This window comes from Wasmannia auropunctata, unplaced genomic scaffold (assembly GCF_000956235.1).
Source record: "Wasmannia auropunctata unplaced genomic scaffold, wasmannia.A_1.0 LD335650.1, whole genome shotgun sequence".
NCBI lineage: Eukaryota > Metazoa > Arthropoda > Insecta > Hymenoptera > Formicidae > Wasmannia > Wasmannia auropunctata.
This window is the reverse complement of record NW_012027240.1, coordinates 326,234-344,263: the sequence shown is the minus strand read 5'-3', so window position 1 is coordinate 344,263 and position 18,030 is coordinate 326,234. Positions and strand designations below refer to the sequence as shown.

The 18,030-nt window shown below is 39.6% G+C and overlaps 1 protein-coding gene across 2 annotated transcripts; it reads right to left on the bottom strand.

The window, feature by feature from the left end:
* Positions 1-664: 664 nt before the first annotated feature.
* On the bottom strand, positions 665-17,098 carry LOC105456508. Of its 2 annotated transcripts, none has more exons than XM_011700604.1 (11): positions 16,804-17,098; positions 13,304-14,227; positions 12,595-13,223; positions 11,398-11,584; positions 6,155-6,327; positions 5,758-5,820; positions 5,538-5,665; positions 4,858-5,229; positions 3,549-3,892; positions 3,104-3,370; positions 665-2,748 (listed from the first exon to the last, which is right to left on the bottom strand). In XM_011700604.1, exons 2-11 carry the CDS (start codon positions 14,217-14,219, stop codon positions 2,306-2,308), a joined length of 3,522 nt encoding a protein of 1,173 aa, XP_011698906.1. In that variant the 5' UTR covers positions 14,220-14,227; positions 16,804-17,098; the 3' UTR covers positions 665-2,305. The 2 variants fall into 2 exon arrangements, with proteins under 2 accessions (XP_011698906.1, XP_011698907.1); XM_011700605.1 differs by lacking the exon at positions 16,804-17,098 and adding an exon at positions 16,547-16,625.
* Positions 17,099-18,030: the final 932 nt, after the last annotated feature.

Here is an 18,030-nt window from a genome sequence, read left to right as displayed (position 1 = left end):
ACATTTTAGCATGCGATAAAATTTCCGCATCAGCTTATCACATTTATTTGCACATATGTATCATTGAATGTGTCACAATACGAAAAACAGGCCACGGTTCAAGGAGAGGACCACCACATCCGTCCGTATTGCGCGCAAACCTTCTTCGTAAAATCACTCTTTATTAATCATTATCAAGTACATTGTTCGATGGCGCATCCGACTTACTACGACTCGCCCTTAAGGTACACTTCATTCATTTAAATGGCATTAAGCTACTGCACTACAATCTGACTGTGTCGCTTCCAAATGATAAAATATGTATTTTATTCGTATTTTATTTTACACGTATGCGTCTCGAGCGGCCGATAACGAAAATAGACAACCGACGAGTATTCTAGTAGTCTAATTAGTTTGACTGATCTCTTTGTATTGTCCTTGGTCCACCTGAATTGTGACTTCGAGAAAGCGAGTGTTCACAACTGTAATGTTTTAAAGAACAAGTAATTTGACAATAAGCATCGATAACACGTATCAAATGAGAGGTCCGCCTAAAATTCTCAACCGCGGAGGGGAAAGATATGGATTGAAACGTTTCAATCGCGGATACCAAGCGATATTAAAGAAATAAATCAGAATTATAAATGACAATGAAACAATTTATTAATCGCAAAAAATTAAACTCTCATTATAAATATATTTCTTATAATTACGAACGATTATATCGTTTGATCGTTGATATCTTGGAGATAGCCAACGATCATTTGAGAATTACAGCTAACATCTAATTGGCAAGAGTAAAGCACACTTTTGTACATGGTATCCATCTATCCAACAAAGAACAATTTTTCGATTGATCGACGATTTTAATTCCAATACGCAATGGAACATAAAAATTCAGCAAAACATCAGGTAAAAATACTTATAGCGTATTACTAGACAAATGCAATAAATAGTACGAAATAATAAACGAATGTCTAATAAAGCAAACGCCTTCTTAGTAAATCAATCATACATCCATTTGTTGGCGGACATATATTTTCCACAAACGATCCCCCAACCATAAAACTAACATTCTCCCATATCGTTTTCTCTCACTTGCCTTCGTCCGTTCTCTTGTCGCAAATAATTTCTCGGTTATACTTAACACTCACTATTATTTATTACTGCGAGCAGCACGAACAACATTGCAATTAGCAAAAATACACAGAATTTGCTGCAAATATTTCGTACGCGATTAACATTTTTATTTAACAGTTGATCATGTTCTAATATGAACGATCAAGTTGCTTTAACACTTCGCTTCATGCACTACGGTCATTGATGCACATCTGAACCACGATGAAATTTTATGCCTTTTCTGCACGAGTTTTAATTATTCACATCGTTTGATATCGAGGATTAGCATAAATTATCACTTGACCGCATTCTATTTATATCATGTTTATTCTTCAATTAAAAAAGAAAATTTACACGTATATAGTTTGTATATATATTTTGTTTTAACTGGCAAGCTTCTTACGAGAGGAATTAATGGCAGTTCATTCTCATCGAAATCGAGATTAGCACTTGTGTTTAATGTAATTATTTTTATCACTACATATTATCACTAAAGTCCGTCTGGGTTTCATTAGCGTAGTGCTTTTTATGGCATCGATACAGTTCGTCGTCAATCACTTCACGTATGTAAACAACGTCGAAATAAAAGTATTGATTTTAATATGAAGGGATGAGAGAATATTGTAACACGCGTGATATTCATTTAGTATATTGAAGATAAAGTTAATAACTATTAAATAACTATATGTATGAAAAAGATATTTGTGTCGTGCGTCACACTCATCACTGCTTAATTTAATCAAAGGTGCGAAATGTGTTTTTAAATCAGCTTTTTCATAGCAACTCTGCTTGTTTAGCTAGAGAAGTTTAGAGAAGAAAAATCGATATAAACTGACACGCACATTATTCCAGTCTTTCACATTACGTTATTTAAACTTGGTGCATTAACTTTAATTAAGTTTAGCTACGCTTTTTAAAAGCGAATCTATTATCATCCGACTAGGATCATACCTATATGCCAAACTCGAGCATTACCGCCACTTAACTTCTCTATTCCGTCAATTAAGTTCAAAGGATTGGATCCCAATTTCATTCGCTTTGCCTACTTAAGAACAAGAGCTATCATACGATCTAAATTATTCACAGATCAGAAGCTATTGTCGCGCATTTCCTACTTCATTGTTTTCGTATAACACTTTCCGGCAGGAAATCAATGGTCACTTGTCACCTTTGTCGTTTTCGCTAAAAAAATCTTACGGGTCTAAGATCACACGTTCACTGGCCGAACGTTATCGTCGGATTGCTGTTGCTCCCCGCTCTGCCAACCAGAGTCCAGGGTCGTCGAGTCGCTCAAGCAACACTGTGGCGTTTCCTCCTCCTGGCTGTTTCTGTAATCCCTATAATCCCTTTCACGCCCCCTGTCGTTCTCGTCCTCCCGGAAGTAACTGGAACTCGGCGGGCCCTCTTGCAGCTCCTCGTCATTTTTCGTCCCATAATAGGAGTAGCGGCCTTGTTGAATCACCTCGTATTGCGCGTCGGGAGCGAGGAAGGGACCTCTCGCGCTTCTCGGTTCGTCGCTGTTCGCGTAATTGTCACAGGGAATGTCGCCATTGTCTGCAGGCAAAGGAAGAGGCATTCGAGATCTCTTCGATAGTTGACGCTTGCTCAGCCTAGACCCCAGATAGTCCACGCCTTCCGAATGTTCTGCACCTACAAAAAAATGCAAGAATACCGAACATAAAAAAAATGTTATAAGAAATATTTACAGTATTGCTTGCAAGAATACCGAGAATATGTAAAAAAATGTTTTAATTTGTGAAATCAATAATTTAAAAATAAATAATTTTTTTAATTAAACTAACAGTTTCTATAAATAAGAATACTCTTACAGGATATTTAATAATAATAAAAATACGAACTTATATCTAATGTCACAAAATTTAATTTAAATATGACAATTATAAAAAGATATTAATCTCTAAATGCACAAATGTATTAAATGTAGAACTTTTCCGTGACAGAAAATATTACGCAATAGTTGCAGATAGAATTTTGATAAGTATACCTTCTTTTTCCACAGCTAAATCATAAAAACTACTCTCGGGTCCGCAGCACGAGGACACGTCACCGAAATATAGTTCACTCTCAGATTGTTTCGGACCGGGATTCGATTCTTGCTGAAATGCCCCATTTTCAACGCCCTTCAAGGGCTTTCTAATTCTTCTACCTTTGATGGTTTCCTCGTTCCCGCCCTCAGGGTCTGTGCTATTAGAGATCTCTTCGGCGTTTTCGTAATTATCGGAAGGACGCTTTGTGGGTCTCGGTCTATGGTCTAAACATTTCGGAAAAACGCAAAAGCTTAATTTCTAATTCTCGATGTCCAGAAATTAATGAACTGTCAACTCTATTCTTTTATACATATTTTATGTATATTCTATGTCTTTTTAACTGACTATTATAATACTCATTATTATAAAATGTTATCTAATTTGTAACAATTGACATTTCACCTTCGTTATTTTCGAAGTTATCCATCCTCTTAGCAATTCTGGCTCTCGATTCGGTCATTTGCGGTCGTCTGGCGGGACTGTTAGGATCGCTGTACGGAGGTGGCGGTCCCCACAATGGCACTGGAGTTTCCAGAACGCTGTAAGACGCGGTGCTCGGAGTGTACGGAGCATTCGGAGCATTTAAAACGGAGTACGGACCACTCGATTGCGAGTTAAAGACACTATAAGGACCGGTTCCGCTCTCCACGTTGGTTTCCGTTGGTCGTGTTTGCGTATGAAAGCCATAATTCGAATCTGGGCTCGGTGCTGGACCTCTCGATCTCGACCAAGGTAATCGCCACCTCCTATAAAAGCAAAACAATATGTTAATTTTCGATAATATCAAAATTACATTCTTTTGCTTTCTAAAATCATATTTTGTACAAATTTATTATACTTTACTCTTTTAATATATATATATATATATAATTCGTAGGGCAAAGATATATATATATATATATAATTCGTAGGACGAAGATCCCAAATATTTTATTTTATTTTACTTAAACAAAATTGAAAGAATATACAATTTGCGATATTTTCCAATACATTTTAGAATTTTTGTTTAAATTTCTATATGTTTTATATCATATCATAAAAATAAATAATACATACATATTACACATTACAATGAAAGTGATGACTTATTGATCATATCTATTGCGAAACATTATTCTTCAATAGAAACTTTGACGATCCGTGAAATGATTTAAAAATCATGCGCAATACATACATAATCTTCTTTCTTTTTTAAATATTCTCGAGATTAAGATCAAACGGGTATTTTATTAGATATAGTGTTCAGAGAAATATCTACTGACAATAGTGACAATGAGTTGTACCTATATACTAATGTTTAAAACCAATTAACGTGCGTAGCCGCGCGTTTTATTGCCAGTTCGCCACGACGGGTAAGAGTAAACTTCAAAGGACGCGCATTCTCTCTTTCTCCCCCCCCTCTCTCTCTTTCTGTCTCTCGTACAATATGTTTCCTAGACTCAGAAATCTTTCTATAATAAATATCAAAAGCCGAAAGAAGTACATTTTAATCAAAAGTACCAATAAATTATCAAAATATAATGTATTAAATGTTTATTTAATGTAGTTATAAATTAACAATACTTTTATTATGTGTAATTATTAAATACAGGTTTCTTTAAAAAAATATATTGCAAGTACGCGATTTTTAACTTGTATTAAAGAAAAGCAATAATATAAATCTATAACTTTTAAATATTTATTTTCTAAACAATATTATTATCCTGCGTACCTGGATGGCGCCATATCGGGATTCGGCGTGTACAGATTCCCAGGTGTCTGGGCCCACCACGGGTTCGCACCACCGCAATCGTTGCAGCATCCGCAGGACCCAGCCGGCGGTCCCACGGTGCCACCCTGGCCGTACAACGATCTGCATCTCAGCTCCAACTGTTCCCAGTACATCTTCTTCTTCTCGTGGCTCAACAATTGATACACTAGCATGCACGAGAATATGCAGGCCAGTATACCGGCCACGGAGACGCCGAAAAGAGCCCTCAGGCAATCTGACAATGCGCCATGCACCGCTTCGCAATGAGGCGTCCCCTCAAACAGCACACCGGGATCCCCCTTCGACTGCGGTGCGCCGTAACACGTGCACGATCTGTATATGAATCATCATGTAAAAGCTTAAAATTAATATCTATGCTTGTTCCCATTTCGAAAACGATACTCTTACATAATATATTTATATTTGAAACGTTTATAAATAAAAGAATAAGAAAGATTTATTTTACTATCTGACATTTTCGCGAGAGACATTTAGCTGTATAGCAAGGACAATTTCTGTATCTAATAATGCAAAACATTATTATCATCGCGAACTATACGGCTGTTTCATAATGACGCGCTTTGCCACTTTACGGCCGTAATTTCTTCTGGGATATATAAACCAGGGAGGGATATACGTACCTCGCGCGCGCGGTATAAACGCACTCGCGAAGATTCTGCAATCGGGACATGTGAATTACCGTAGTCGTGACGGTGACGAGCACGCATACCAGCGCGCACACCACTCCCACGGAACCGCAGACTTTCATCTGCAAAAGTTATAAACCCAGTTTAATAGCAGAACTGTCAGCGGCAATGACGGCTTTCCTGTGGGGACGAAAAGTTTACGTGGCGAACTTACCAAAAGACCGTATCTGTGCTTTCGTCTAGCCAGCAGCATTGTGAAGAAGCCCATCAGGATCAACTGAAACGACAAATTAATTATTCGCCAAATTAATTAATTATTAAATCGCGTCCGTGCAATCCTTCAAATATTACTATTCGCGTGGTAATTAAATAAGATAAAGCTGATTATTATGCGCAGATTCGTCGTGCGAAAGAGCTCGAAAAAATTAAAAGAAATTAATCATGTACATAATTATGTCAGCAGCATATAAGAAACTTCACATCTTAAAGTTAATTCACTCGATGCTGCTGCTTGATACATTAACGTTTTTGCATAGCGATCATCAGAATGGATATCGACACGTCAAGACGAATTTGGCAATCAACGATTGATCGATTTTTTTGTCTCTCACCATAATGCCGGGAATGTAAGACGGCACGGTCTCGAAGAGCGCTAGACTGTCCGTGTGGGCCGAAAGGATTGCGTGCACCGCCAAAAAAAGACTGCCGACTGCCGCGCTCAATCCACCGCAGAGGTAGCAAAGGACAACGTACTTCTTGCAGCAGCCACCTTCGCCAGTGTGACCTGCACAAAATCGATCCATGAAATTCTAATCGCTCCAATAAAAAAAGTCTCGCACGTGCACGGGATACCGATACTTTGATAACAAACGGAAGATTACGGCAACTTGGTATAATTCGGAAATCAGATGATTTGCAACTTTCATTCCGAGAATTCAACAATCTGATTCACTTTTAAGATTATATAGCAAATCAAACTGATTTTCCCATTTTCGAAAAATATTTTTATTTGTCTTGAATTATTCGCTAAATTCGCTTGCACCACATATTCTCTCCAGTTCTAGATATAAAAATTTAATGATACACGAGGCGGGAAGGGGAGGAGCATTCGGCTATCGATGACGCGGATCGTAAATCCGGTGATGTCAAGGCTGCAGTTAATTTCGATCCCGCCGACGATGCATTATCGAAACGTGAATATCAACGTGAGTTTGAGGGTAATCGCCGTCTACGGATATTCGAGGAATTTCGCTCGCGGCACGTTTCTCATTGTGACCAGATCAGGACTACGGCTGTTAGGTTCTCACGCGAGGACAATCATTATCCCGCTAACCGAGGACCCAGCACGGTTTACTCCCGCTGGGATTTCTCCCGAGAAGGGTCGATAGTCCCACAAAAGACAACATTTAAGGCAACAGATCCTTACAGACACGTGATAAATGATTGCAATCATAAAAATTCGAGGCATCAAAAAGTGCTAAACCCTGTGGATTAATGCATCGAAAAGGGAAATGAAAGAAAATAGCATTTAAATCGAGCTGATACACGACGCTTTAATTTATTCATTGAAAAATATTGGACGAATAAATTTCAATCGCGCTTTTATCGCCTATCTCGCAATTCTCGTGGAAACTCAGAAACCACGGATTGTATTTCAATTTCTATCGCGACCGCGCTGGGGAGTGCCTACGACGCTGCTTTTGTAACGTTCAACGCAGCTGTGTTACTCCGTCTGACGGTATCCGGGTTCGACTTCCATTGTCAAAGCTTCCTATTGAGTCCAGTGCGCCGACCGTATTGAAAGTTCTCTCTCAATGAATTCTCAAGCGTCAGTGTACCGCGTAGCTTTAAAGACAATGAGCTAATATTCCTACTTTCAGAAGGCTCTCGCAGAATTAATTTCTTATTTTTTTCCTTTTTTCATTTTTTGGATATACTACGCATGGAAAATGTTGAGAGATTAATAACAGAACATTAGAACGTCAACGCAGTTAAAAAAATATTCATATGTAAAACATTTTTATAAAGATCGAAGGAACACCAGAAAACGATTATGTTTGTTAAAAGTTTACGTTTACTTTCAATGAAAAATATATATCAGCTTAAAATTTGAAAGATCCTGCCGAGATAAAAATTCGATGAAAAAGACGATTTAAAATCCGAAGGGAGATACGTTACACGTTTCTCCAAGCACGGGTTTCGACAAACATCTTCAAGAAATACCTGAAGCGAGTGATGCGTCTTCTGATCCTAATCTACCGTTCAAAGGCGGGATATAAAATTTACGGAGTGGAAATTCTTAGCCAGGAGAAAAGTCGAATGAGACTCCTTTTAAGAAAACTGCTCTTTCGATTCTTATGGAGGGTGAGTCTACCGTTTTCACGTTCCCGAGGACAATGATGAGAAATCGGTAACGTTCAACGTCGAAACGTATACGCACATTCCACTTTACGGAATACTCACGGTTGGAAAATTGATGAGCTCTGCGGTTTTCTTTGGGCGTAACACAATGTGCCTTCGCTCTGTCGTGGCACGCCTACTACCTGCATGATATTTACCGCCGAGAAAAAACATCGGTCTAAGTTGATCCAGAACAAATCAGTTATTTCATGTTTGTTTAGACGACTTTAGTCTCCGTGTGCGAAAATATGGGGTAACAAAACATCGTGTTTCTCCTTAATGTGACAAAATATGTCTAATATCTGAAATATTTCGTAGCGGCCGCAAAAATAGAGATGGGACAAGAGATTTCGTGTAGTCTCGTTGGGTCTACGTCGTACAATATACAACAATCCGATTCGAAAAATCCTCGCGAAAATGTGATATTTATTTCAGTGCCGCACAGCTAAAAATATTTCATGTGTGGCACAGATAGACAGAATATATCGAGACCAACTTTGGCAATATTCAGCCTGGTTATATGGAACCAGTTCCAGTAATAGTCGTTTCAGACAATTTACGATCTGTTTGTCGAAGACGATAGAGAGAGAAACGGAGTCTAATATTGTACAGGCTGTCTCAAATTACCCTATCACATTTTCTGATAGATAAGACACACAATCGGCTATTCTTTCCTCGATAAAGAAAAAAGTTATATGAAAGGAAATCTTGAAATCTGAAGCTTATTATTACTTTGTTAATACTGCAACATTTATAAGGAATAATTTTAATCAAAGCTCTGATTGAGATTAATAATTTTAGAATTAAAAACTAATCTTAAATATAATATTATAAAAATCCAGGGCATTATGCGTGCGTTGAAAGAGCGAGGCGCCGCAACCTTTAACCTTGCCTCAAGACAGCGTCACGCGGTGCCTATTAATAAGTATGCACATGAGTGCACAAAGGGAGTGCAAAAAGGGGTGACTGATAAGCAAAAGGGGTTTGTCGGCGTACCACAGGGATGCGGATAATGCGGCCTCGGGAAGTGCGCGTGATTCGCCGGATGCGGCAAGTGCGAGTGCGAGTGTGCCGCAATCGGGAACGGATAGCCCTGGTTGTCCATCTCCATTTCCGTCCCGAGGCGACAACGCACTATTTGGAGTACCGGATAGCCATCCATCTTCTTCGCGCCGTTTTGCGTCAGCTCACAATCTTCAGCAATCCCGCATGCTCATTCCTGCGTTTTTATCACTTGTCGTTACATGACACCGCCGACAATTTAATCTTGCTGCATCGAATAATTTTGACTAGATCGGGTAGAACTTCTGATTTATTCGATTGTAGAATAAAAATAACACGAGCGAGGAATTCACTCTGAATTACGTATCAATGTGAATTCTTCAGACCTGAATTCAAATTTAACACTAGAGTGCAGTCTCGTTTGACACACAATTCCTTTAAAAGCATTTCTCTTTTTTTTTAATATCAATTTAATGTCAATTTTTTTTAAATTACGATGGTTTATGCTATTAATATTTATCGACGTTGAGACGCGATAATCTACTATTTTATAAAATATTTTTTAAATTTTAAATTTTTTGTAATGTAACACAATCGTCATATCATATTTTCGTGAAAATTTATTATAAATATAATTTTACTTTACTTCTTTCAAAAAATCTTCTCGAAATAATCAAAAAATTATTTAAAATTAATTTGACGAACGTAAATGTATGTATATTAAGAGAAAGAAAGAGATAACAACGCGTAATTATTTAAAAAATAATTATATGAACGATCTTAACTTCATTATATCGAAATATAAGTTATAATAAAGATAAAATTACCTATTATATTTTTAAGAAACTAAAATAATGATAACAAATTAGCTAACTATATGCGCGATAATCTTTTTCATTCTACAAAAACAAATAAATTGTATACATATAAATGATGTTATGAAGAAATTCAATATTCAATATTTATAGCAGCATTATTTAACGTTATAAGTATTCCATTACTGTCATTTGACGTGTCTGCGACATTTCTACACGGGTCACGTGTCACCATGGGAGTTCTCCATTTTCCAAGGTCACCTGTTCGTCGTGCATTTCCGGCTGGGTCAACTCACTTTCACCGTCAATAATCGTCATCGGAAATTATTACTAACGTCGATTTCCGTTCTTAATTGATCGTTATTCGATACTAAGATACTTCGCATGTGCACACTCATTAAACCGAAACGATCCGATCGTCACGCTGTCAATCTTCATCGTCTATTCTTTTTAAGACGTGAAAATCCTCCCTCGCGCGTATCGACGATCGCGCACTCGAGAAGATTCACAGACTTCGGTGGCGGACACGTTGTGATGTGTCCCACAGGTGGCGGCTGCCGAGTGGTGTTTGTCAAGACCACGCAAGATTCGGGTAAATCGGATTTTTTTTTCACGTCAGCAAGGAAGCGATTCCAAACACGCTTAGCACGCAAACGCCACGTCGTTAGCGCGGTGGCTGCATCGTATCGTCGGTCCGCTTTCAAGCCCCGCTCGCATCCCTCAATGGGGAGGATCGTCCTACTCTCGGTTGGTGCAAGCATCGACTGGTCGATATACCCCCGGATGATTCGAGCGACCCGTCGCGGTCGGGGGTTGAAATTCCGTAGGAATGCGGAGATGCAATTCCCCCGAGCAATCGGGGTAGAAACCTAACGCGTGGTCGTCGATAACGCGCGTCCACGTCTGATAAGACGAGCGCGCCAACGTCGCCACCTCCTCGTCCGGCTGACAGTGCAATTGTCGTGATAATCGTGAAACCGCTCGACATAGGATGGAGCTACTACCAGCGACGCGCGACATTTCGCGACCACTCGGCGAATTTTCAGGAAACATCTGACGTTTCAACGATTGCCCGACATTTCAATTTCGAATGGAAATTTAGTCATATGGAATGAGTATTAATGTCATCCATATCGTGTATATGGTCGTCTATCGATTATTCATATTATACGTGCAAGCATAGGAAATATTGCGGTAATACTAAATCCTTTGATAAAAATATGACTCCGTTTAATATTATAAATTATTCAATAAATTTTGTTAGAGAAAAAATTTTATACAAAATTTAGTTATAATAAAATTAAACGATTTTGATAACAGGAACATTTAGTATATTATTACACGGAGAGAATTTTTTTTTAAATTTACTCTGCAAATCGCATTAATTATGAGACAATATAGTATTTAGGCAAATTTTACTGTGCACTACAATAAGATTTCGCAGTAAAATTTACCTAAATACTATATTGTCTAACAATTAACATGATGTTCAGGGTAAATTTTAAAAGAAAATTCTCTCCGTGTACATTTAATACATTTTTTGCTGACAACTTTTCATCTAAATGTAATTAAGTATCATAAATCAAATAAAATTAAATAAGTTAGAAATCTACATTATATAAAAAAAAGTTGCTTACATTGATTGGTGGTAGTCGTCTCGTAACGTCTTGTTGGTCTCGGTGGCGGACGTGGCGGAAGAGCAGGGGGTTGATGCGTTCTTGATGCCACTTCGACACCTTCGTCACTCTCGCCCTCGGTTCCTCCGTTGTTTCCTCCGGACTGTATCACGTGACATTGACATTTGTTCTTCGTTGGTGCCGAAACCTAAAACGTATCAAAGTACGTACGTACATTAAATCACATCAAAGCAGCTTGTCGACAATTGTCGAAAGTAGAAAGTAGAAGAAAGCAATAAAAAAAACTCCTTTTGCATTGCGTGAACAAAACTTAATGTGTTGCCATATGCATCACTAATTTCATGTCGTTAATTTAGATTTTAAAACAATTGATAAAGATTTATGCGAATTGATCTACAGCGAAATGTATCGTTATCGGCTCGTTAAGGGTATTAAGGATAAGCCGTTGTATTAAAGCCGAGTATTAAAATAATAAAAAATAAAATGATAAACTTTTATGGATAATAAATGTGTGCTTTGCGTACGTGTGTTATTTTTAATGACATTATATATGGTTCAAACTTTCTTTCTCGGTCATTTAACTATTGATGATCATGATCGTTAAATTTGAGCGAAGCAAATGGATCGTATAATTTTTAGTGTTAACATATCAAGCTTCGTTATCAACACTTGCAAGCAAAGAATGCCCGATGAAATATTTTTTGTCGCACTCGCGGCAAAATTCGAACATCTCTGCAACGGGCACCGATCATTAATCATTCGCGCGCTGCACATTTGGCCCTCGGCTGAAAATATTTCCTGATATAAGCTCTAAGGGCAGAACCGTTGCTTAGTACACGATTTATAGCTTCTCGCGTGGCCAGGACACGGCGAACGTAACTCAAGCGTGCGCGGATAGAGATATGGCGATTCACGAACATGTATTTTCTCAGATGTGGCGGCAAAAACGGCTAGGAATATACGAGCCGCTGGGCGGAACGGTGGCATAAGTCATTCTCCTCATTTGGCGAAGCACGAGGAAAATTTATGGAAGTGCAATCGTGCAAGATCTAATTAATTTCTTAAAACGGTCCTTTGACGAGAGACGGCGGGAGAGAGAGAGAAAGAGGAAAAGATATAAAATTTTGTAGCGTCTCAAACTAATCGGGTGCGAAAAATTTCGTGATTTTTATATAAAGTAAATCCAGATTTGCATACCTGAATGGCGTCGATGCCCATAAGAGACGCGTTTTTAGTGTCGCTCTGCCCGTGCGGGTGGCCGTGATTGTGCACGTGTCCGTGGAGATGTCCATGATGATCCAAGCTCGAGGGCGCCCGATCTCTCGGCCTGGTATCGGGATGACTCGCGTGCAACGGGTGCACCGATTGCAGATGATGATGATGATCGTGGACGTGATCCAACCTGCTGTGCGTTCTGGTATTAGCGTTCGACGACGAGGACTCGCACGATATGCCGGAGCTGACGTGATGATGGTTCACGCTGGAATGACCGGTTAAACTACCCGACGAGCTGCCGTGATGGTGACCACCCAAGGGTGTCGTCGACAAGCTGCCGTTGACGTTGACCACGTGGCGGTGCACCGCGGGCGATCCACCGTGGTTCATCATGCTCGAATTCGACGACGCGCCGCTCAGAGCACCCGAAGCGCCATGATGATCGCCGGGAAAGGCAGGATTCGAATGGTGAGCCAAGCTGGAGCCGGCGTTGAGCCGATGATGACTATGGGGGGAGTTCAGGTGGTTTATCGTGGCCGCGATAGGCATCGCCGTTGGATGATGGTGTCCGATGGAGGTGGCCGAGCTGGTTTGATTCAGGGAACCGGAACCTGTAACAACAACGCAACAACAAACTCATTAACATACTATAGTAACTAATACGAAGATCGTAAAAATAGAAGGTACCAACCAGATCCGTTCAGAGAACCAGAATTTCCATGGACATGGCCAGTGAGACTAGTTGTCAGACTTCCATGATGATGTCCTTGCGTGTGTGTGTGATGTACCCCGGATCCGTGATGATGAGTAACGTTCGTCTTTGCGTTGCTGTGATGATAATGCGTGTGCTGTCGCTGGTGCTGTTGCTGAAAGCCTATCAAGCCCTCGTCCAGATTTGTATTATTCCTGTAATTGTCGTGCTTGTAAATGTGGCTATGTATGTCGCCATGAAAATGTCCATGAACCCCACGTTCCGCTTCATGATGATGCTGGTAAGGATTCAACACCTGCTGTACATTCTTCAGCTTCTCCTTGCTGGAGTTCTGCTTCTGCGGCGACAAGCCGGCGTGATCTTCCAGTTGCTTATCTAATTCTTTGCTGGTCGTATCGAGCAAATTCGGCCCTGTTTCCAGCAGAGGACTGGGACTCGAGGTCAAACTGTGATTGTGCTGATTGTCCTGTAGACTCGAGGTTTCCTGAACCCTTCGGGCCGCCTCGAAAGCCAAATTGCGAGACAAGTCCAAGTTACGCGGACTGCACGAAAGATTATGCCCGTGAAGAGATAATAATGAATTTTGATTATTCATGGATCTAGAATTAGACGATATATTCGCTTGATGTTCCAGAAGATCGACGTTTCTAGTATTGTCCAGACTGATCTGCGATTTATCCTGATGGGGACTGTCCAATCTTCGTATCGGCTCAAATACGCTCTGCAAGGTCTCCAGATTTCGCGGGAGATCTTGATTGTTCGAGATCCTGGTGTTATTCATATTTCTTTCCCTCGGTGTTCTTATAGAATCTCTATTGTTAATCGTAGAACACTGACAGGGATGCTGTGGATTTTCTGGCACGTCCAGGTCGCTAATCAATTCTGGTTGCGACATTTTAACATCTAGAATGAAATAATGCACAAACTATACAGATTGAATGTATGAAACATAAATTTACAATCTATACTTACTCGAATATTGCTTCAATTTGACTCTAATAAATAATAAATCGTCTTTGAATGTACTATACAACTTATAAAACAATTTATTTTTATTTATCCATTTTTCATATTTCAATAACTTCTTTTAATTCCGTGTCATTAAAAAAAAATCTCGCTGCGATATAATTACGAAAATAATTTTTATAACTATATGTATTATAATTCTCACCCATTAATAATATTGCAGTAACATGCTACCTGCGTATTTTGTAAAAAAAGAATTCTGAAGACTAGTTGACTCCGTAAAGTATAATTTTTTATTTTTCTTTGAGAAATAACGGAAAAAATACGGAGTGTATCAGTCAGCCGCATAATAAATAAGAGAGGAATATGAAACAAAGTGCTCGCTAGATGCATCTCCCTGGTTGCTCTCTCTTTTTATATGTTGCCCGTGGTAGCTCCCGCTGTTTCGTAATATAGAACGATTTATCAAGTGCAACGATGCGGGACATCAAAACGAACCACACCACTCGTCGCGATACATGGAATACCGGTCACCACGCGCTCGCGAATCGTTCGACGCATCGATCCTGATCTAGACGGCCGGTGTGTCACCGCCGTTGCTGCCAACCCTCGTCTGAAACTATCGCGTGTATGACAGTAATGAGTTGCGTCCATTTGCAATCGAATGAAAAACGCGAGCCGTTGCTGAATAACAGTAATCTAGTTTTTCCCATTTGACATGCGCTTCTGTCGACGTGACATAGAGAGAAGATTTAAAAATTATTGTTTTAAAAAGACTTCGTAAACACAAATATAAGATACACTTTCTAAATGAGTTAAGAACGTTAAAGGAAATCTCACAGAATTTTATATTAAACAGTCGACAATTAATTTATTACTAATATAAATTTACAAAATATCAAATATTCTCATATGAAAATTTTCTTAACATACAATAAAATAATAGAAAAGACTCCTGAGACAATGGGAAAGGACTAATTTTATCAGCAAAAATCAAATAACTGACGAATCTCTAAATTATCACAAGCCATGATGGCATCGTATCGGATGCGGAAGCTCGAGAAACTTTATCATCACTTGTCGTTAAAACTTTTCCAGTGACTTTCCCCGAACTTGAAGTCTTTGAAAAGACTTTAGTGTCCGTCATGACTTTTCAAAAGAGGGGTGGTCTTTTACGACTGAGCATTGTATGGAGACTTCAAGAAGGCACTGAAGCGGTTTATTACGCGTTTATCTCGTTAAGAATTGTTACGGATTTCAATCGTAAGTTTATTAAACTGGGCTGAGAAAACATCAGATTGTAATTTAAATAGATAATTAAATGTGGGAATTATTAGATATAATTAACCATAATAAATTCAATTTAGTTAAACAAATATTAATGTTATTAAATTAAATATTTATGAATATATTTAAAAAAATATTAATATTTTTAATTGGAATGAACAAAAAGATATCTATAAATAAACGTCGATTTTCTAAAATTTTGTTTCATTTAATAATCGTAAGACTGCAATCAATGTTAGATATATCATTCGAGATATATCATTAAATTAATTTCAGTCCGTGCATATCGTTTCACGCAGAAAATTTTGAAAAAATTTAAAAAATGCAAAAAATTTTGCCTTGGGAAAACGATTATGTTTCAACGGTGCGTCGTGTCCATTCAATATCGGGCATTCAGCTGCTATGACCAGTCCGAAGTGGTCTTCGTAAGTACAACCAGTGAGTCCGAGCCGCTCACATTCCTCGTATCTCGTTATACGAGCGCAAAGACTTCGAAGGCCACGGTCAAGTTCGATGGCGATGGCTTGTGCTCGGGGACGCCGCAAGTTTTTTCTTTCGTTCGATGATCTCGCGATAGTCGGCAAGAATGGGAATATCTTCGCGGCACGTGGATTTAATTTCGCTTATCCAGGAAAACGCGATTGGACAGTCGTCGCGCACGCTCGTCGACGAAATCGCGCAAGCACGGCTTTTACAAAGAGCATTTCTGTGTGATTGTCGCAATTATAAAGTTCCAATTTAATCGATCGAAGCTATCAATCAGATACCGATTTTGTAATTTTAAAATTGCGAACTGAATTTGCCAAATAAAGGAGCTAAATCGAAACTAGTTTGCTAAACAGGAATATCCATAAAAATAATTGTCGACAAGGATTTCAACACATGCGAAACACAAATCACCGTCTGCAGATCATTACGCAATATGTAATATACAAATACCGATTGAATAAAATTCCAAAAGTTTCTTACTTGTTTGCTCGCGAAACGATAATCGATTATGCGAATCACGATCAAGAGTTTCTCCAGGTTGCTCTTCGTGAGACGGAGTCTTTACGGCTCGCCGGCGCGGTCGCGAGACCGTGAGAAGAAGTGACGACCTTTTCGTTGGCGGTACAGAGGCCCCGCGTTTCGCACGCGCGTTACGAAATCGCGCGACTGCACTGTAAGTCCTCGTCGTAATCTGTAGCGCGATCGAAATATAACGTCGTCGTCGCGTTTGCGCTCACCTGCGAGTCGATTTTCCTACGAGTCGACCGGATCCTCTCAATCACTGTCGCCCGACGGCTGTGCTCTGCCTTCCGCATGCCCCGAGAGCTGCACACGATGCAAGGCCCCGTTGTGCGACTGAACGGTTTCCTCGTTTCTCGTTATCCCTCGAGAACAACCTTCTGCGGCTCCGAGATGGTGCATTTTCCGAAAGGTGCGTGTCCCAAAGTCACTTTCTCTGCTTTTCCAGTTGTTAATCGACGCGACGCTTAACGGGGCTGCGATGTGTTTCTTGAAGCGTCACGTCGAGAGGGACCATGGCAGTCCCACGGCGAAGAGCAGGAGGACTCAAGTGCCTCCAGTAACAAGCCTCAGTGCAACAGATGTAAGAGTCTTGAGAGTTCCTCCGTTAACGACGATAAAATTTCGCTGAGCAATCGGTTATTTATACAGAGCCTCTTGATAAAGCAATATCGAAAAATCAGTCACTGACTTTATAAATTATTGCCGTGGACCATAAATGATGAACTCACAAAGAAGCGGAAGCAGAGACCGTTAAATATTTAAAATTGATCATTCTTAATAATGTAACTTAATAATTTTAAGTAATAATAAAATTAGAAATTCAACATTAACAGTTTTAAGTCTGCCTCGCAATAAATTCTAACGACAAGTAAATTCTCGAGGAGTTAACTAATTATTGAAATAAAAAGATTAGCACGCACACGTATTATTCACAAAATTTGTATCGATGTCACGATGATGCTGAGTAGCACGATAAATCACAAACGGCAATAATTTTATATATAATTATATATAAATTCCTCGTCGCTAACTGACGAAATAAACTCACGGTTTTACACACTATACTACACACACAGGCTCGCCTGAATTCAACGAACTTCAGAAATGTGACCTGTAGAACAGGTAAACAAATTTTTCCAACACTCCGACAAGACACCGATAATTCTCGATAAAATTCGCACGTTCGTTATATCGCGATAGCATAAAGACCACAACGGAGCAAATCGAGAAGAGACGCGGAGCAGGATATCGGTGAGAGAGTGTTGGGGCCTTCCACCTTCACTGGCAGCCGTTCTGCCTTGGAATGTGCCTTTGCCCCCTGTTCTCCCCTCTCGAGTCGCTAGAGGGGCCCCAAGGGCCCTGACTGTTACACGGCGTCCGTCTCTCCCTACCAGTCGTGCTGGTACCAGCCGGCCGATTCGGTTCTTGGATCGACCGCGTGT

Coding starts and splice junctions, on each gene's coding strand:
- LOC105456508 (XM_011700604.1), bottom strand. CDS start 14,219: ATGTCGCAACCAGAATTGATTAGCGACCTGGACGTGCCAGAAAATCCA. Junction 13,224..13,303: donor TGGTTCTCTGAACGGATCTG/GTTGGTACCTTC, acceptor TTGTTGTTACAG/GTTCCGGTTCCCTGAATCAA. Junction 5,230..5,537: donor GTTTATACCGCGCGCGCGAG/GTACGTATATCC, acceptor ATTCATATACAG/ATCGTGCACGTGTTACGGCG.